The sequence below is a fragment of the Camelus bactrianus genome, chromosome 10, assembly GCF_048773025.1.
Source record: "Camelus bactrianus isolate YW-2024 breed Bactrian camel chromosome 10, ASM4877302v1, whole genome shotgun sequence".
Classification (NCBI taxonomy): Eukaryota; Metazoa; Chordata; class Mammalia; order Artiodactyla; family Camelidae; genus Camelus; species Camelus bactrianus.
Window position 1 is genome coordinate 12823733 of NC_133548.1, and position 3049 is coordinate 12826781.

Genomic DNA, 3049 nt, shown 5'->3' on the forward strand with positions numbered 1-3049 from the left:
TGAACTTATTAGACATTCAAAAATTGCTTCCAAAGTGGCTGTAACTTTTATACTCCTACCAGCAGGGTCTGCATATTTCCTTTACTCCGTCTCCTCACTAGCACTTGGTAGTCCCAGACTTTTCCATTGTTGCCAATGTTATGAGTGTGGAAGAGTGTTTTATATTATTTTACACTTACATTTTCTAGATCATTATTAAAGTAAAGTGTATGCATTGGTCTAAAGATGTTTCTTCTTTTGTAAATTTTCCATGTGTATTCTTTGTCCATAGTTCTATGGACTTTCAGCCTATTACTTATTGATTTAACTGATGCATAACTTTATTTCCTCTTGTCTATGGCTAGTTCTTTTACTATATCTGTTATTGTTTTTTATTTAGACCTTTAAAATGTAAAGTGTAAAATTTATTTTTGTGATATTGAATTGTGTTTAAAGATCTCTTCAATGCTGAATCACATACACACACACACACACACACACACACACACACAGTGCAAAAGCACATTTGCTTGGTTGGATATGCGAGGATAATGAATATCAGTGACCATGGTTTAGTTTTGACATTTGAAGGAGAGGGAACCATGTGAATCGCAGTGGGGAGAGTCTTTCAGACAGGAGAGAATAAATGCAGAGATATTGTGTAGGAATAAATGCTGGTAAGAGATGTTCTTCATAAGAACAGTTTGGTTGGTATGTAAACTTATTCCAAACTTAGGGAAATAGCCTTAGTTTGGACTCTAATTCTGAGAAGATCATCTTGTTGGAATTAAAGAATAAAGATACTCCTTTAAGAAGAGAATGAGTTTTCACAAAATTATAATTAAAAATTAATAAATAGAAATGAAGGAGGGAAAGGCAAACACAAAACTTAAAATTACCTCTGAAGGACACATCCTTGCAATGAAAACATGGTCTGTTGGAAGCAGGGCTTAAACATGCACATTAGGAGAGACTCTTGTGCACCATGGTTTTGGAACTGAGAGTGAGGAGAGGTGGCGACCACCAGGACATCAGAGTGTTGTAGGACCCCCAAGGCAAAGGGAGCTGAAACCTGAGTCAGGACCAGGTCTGTAAAGAAACCCATAAAGATGGGTTGGGGCTTAGTGGTGCAGAGAGCCAAACACACAGGCCAGCTGTGCTTGACTCTCTGATGTGCTTGTCTGTCATTTTGAATGTAAATAGGATCTTGATAATTGCTAATGTTTTTAATGACTTTGTTTTCTATGAGAAACTAAAGATGCATTTAATGTTCCTGCTCTGAATGAAGTAAGAAAAAGGGGAGAAATGCCTTTTCACCAATCAGAATGGTAGTGAGCTCAGGAACTTGAACACATTATCTATGGTCCCCAAAACACAGGCTGGGATTAGATACATAGTTTATAAATCTAAAGATGGAGGCAGAGTTCTATGAAATGGAGTCAGAAACCAATGACTTCATGCAAAGTGGTATGAGATCATGTGAACTTGGTTTTGCTATTGGTTAGTTGGTATTTGATCAAACTAATCAGATATAATTATAATGTTATTTATAATTACAAATACTGGAGCCCATACATTTGAGTTATATGCAGATGGAAGAAAACAGTACATAACATTCTAAAGTAAGATTTATGTACACGCATGCCTGTATGTGTGTGTGTTACATCAATAGTATGGCTTTTGCATACGTACATGCATAAACATATGCATGTATAAATATGTATATGTATGTATACATGTATCAGTAGAAACATGTTAATAAGCAAATGGATGATACAATTTTTTCTGCATATAAGAAGAGCATAAGTAGAAGGTTGACTATGATCTTTATATTATAATATCCAGGGAAAACAGAAATACATTAATAAACTGAAAGCATTTTCATCATGTCTTCTTGATGTTGAGACACAGAACATCATTCTCAATTTTTTAATTTAATTTTTACTGTGAAAATACACTTTATTGATAAACCAATTTTTCCCAAACACTTTCTGCATTGACTCTTTGATATCTTTGTTCCTCAAACTATAAATGATTGGATTCAGCATGGGAATCATGATGCTGTAAAATACAGAAACTATCATGTCATGGTCCAAGGCGTAGCTGGAACTTGGTCTCACGTACATGAAGAGAACTGTACCGTGAAAAATGGACACAGCAGTTAGGTGAGAGCCGCATGTAGAGAAGGCCTTCCTTCTCCCTTCGGCAGAATGCATCCTCAGGATGGCCAGCAGAATGAAGCCATAGGAGATCAGGACAATCAGGATAGTGACTACCTCAATAGAGCCCACGAAGCAGAAGAGTAGAAGCTGGTTTGTGTGAGTGTCAGAGCAAGAAAGAGCGAGGAGAGGAGGGATGTCACAAAAGACGTGTTTAATTTCATTGGACGCACAGAAGGACAGGCTAAATGTGGCCGCTGTGTGCACAGAAGCATTCACAATGCCACCAACATAGGAAGCAGTGATGAGTGGCACATAGACTCTGGGCGCCATGCTCACTGAATACAGGAGGGGGTTGTAGATTGCTACATAGCGATCATATGCCATTGCAGCCAAGAGGAAGCATTCTGTGGTCCCAAAAGTAACAGCGAGAAACATCTGTGCTGCGCATCCAAGGAATGAAATGACTTTGTTTTTTGACATAAAATCTGCTAACATTTTTGGGGTAATGACTGAAGAATAGCAGGCATCCACAGATGATAACACACTCAGAAAATAGTACATAGGGTTGTGCATCCGGGAATCCCCCATGACCAATACAACCAGTCCTAAATTGCCCATCAGAGTAAAAAGGTAAATTGCTACAAACAGGAAGAATAAGATGCTCTGCAGTTCAGGATCATCCGTGAAGCCCTTCAGTACAAATGTAGTGACTTCAGTGACATTCTGCATGTTGACACCTCATGGAACAAAGTTAACCAAACATTACAATTCATTTGCTACAAAAGAATAAAGAACATTGTGACTCAGTGTAGTGACTCAAGGGAATATGAGATATGTCCTCATATTAATTTCGGGGGATGTATAATTTCCCAGGTGCAAATCAGGAGAGAGTGACAAGGCGGTGGGTC

The 3049-nt window shown here is 38.0% G+C and overlaps 1 protein-coding gene across 1 annotated transcript; it reads right to left on the bottom strand.

The window, feature by feature from the left end:
* Positions 1–1913: 1913 nt before the first annotated feature.
* Positions 1914–2870, bottom strand: LOC105081042 (olfactory receptor 5T2). Its single transcript, XM_010970163.2, has one exon. It carries the CDS (start codon positions 2868–2870, stop codon positions 1914–1916), a length of 957 nt encoding a protein of 318 aa, XP_010968465.2.
* Positions 2871–3049: the final 179 nt, after the last annotated feature.

Excerpts from the sequence above, each read along its gene's own strand:
- LOC105081042 (XM_010970163.2), bottom strand. The coding sequence starts at position 2,870 with ATGCAGAATGTCACTGAAGTCACTACATTTGTACTGAAGGGCTTCACG.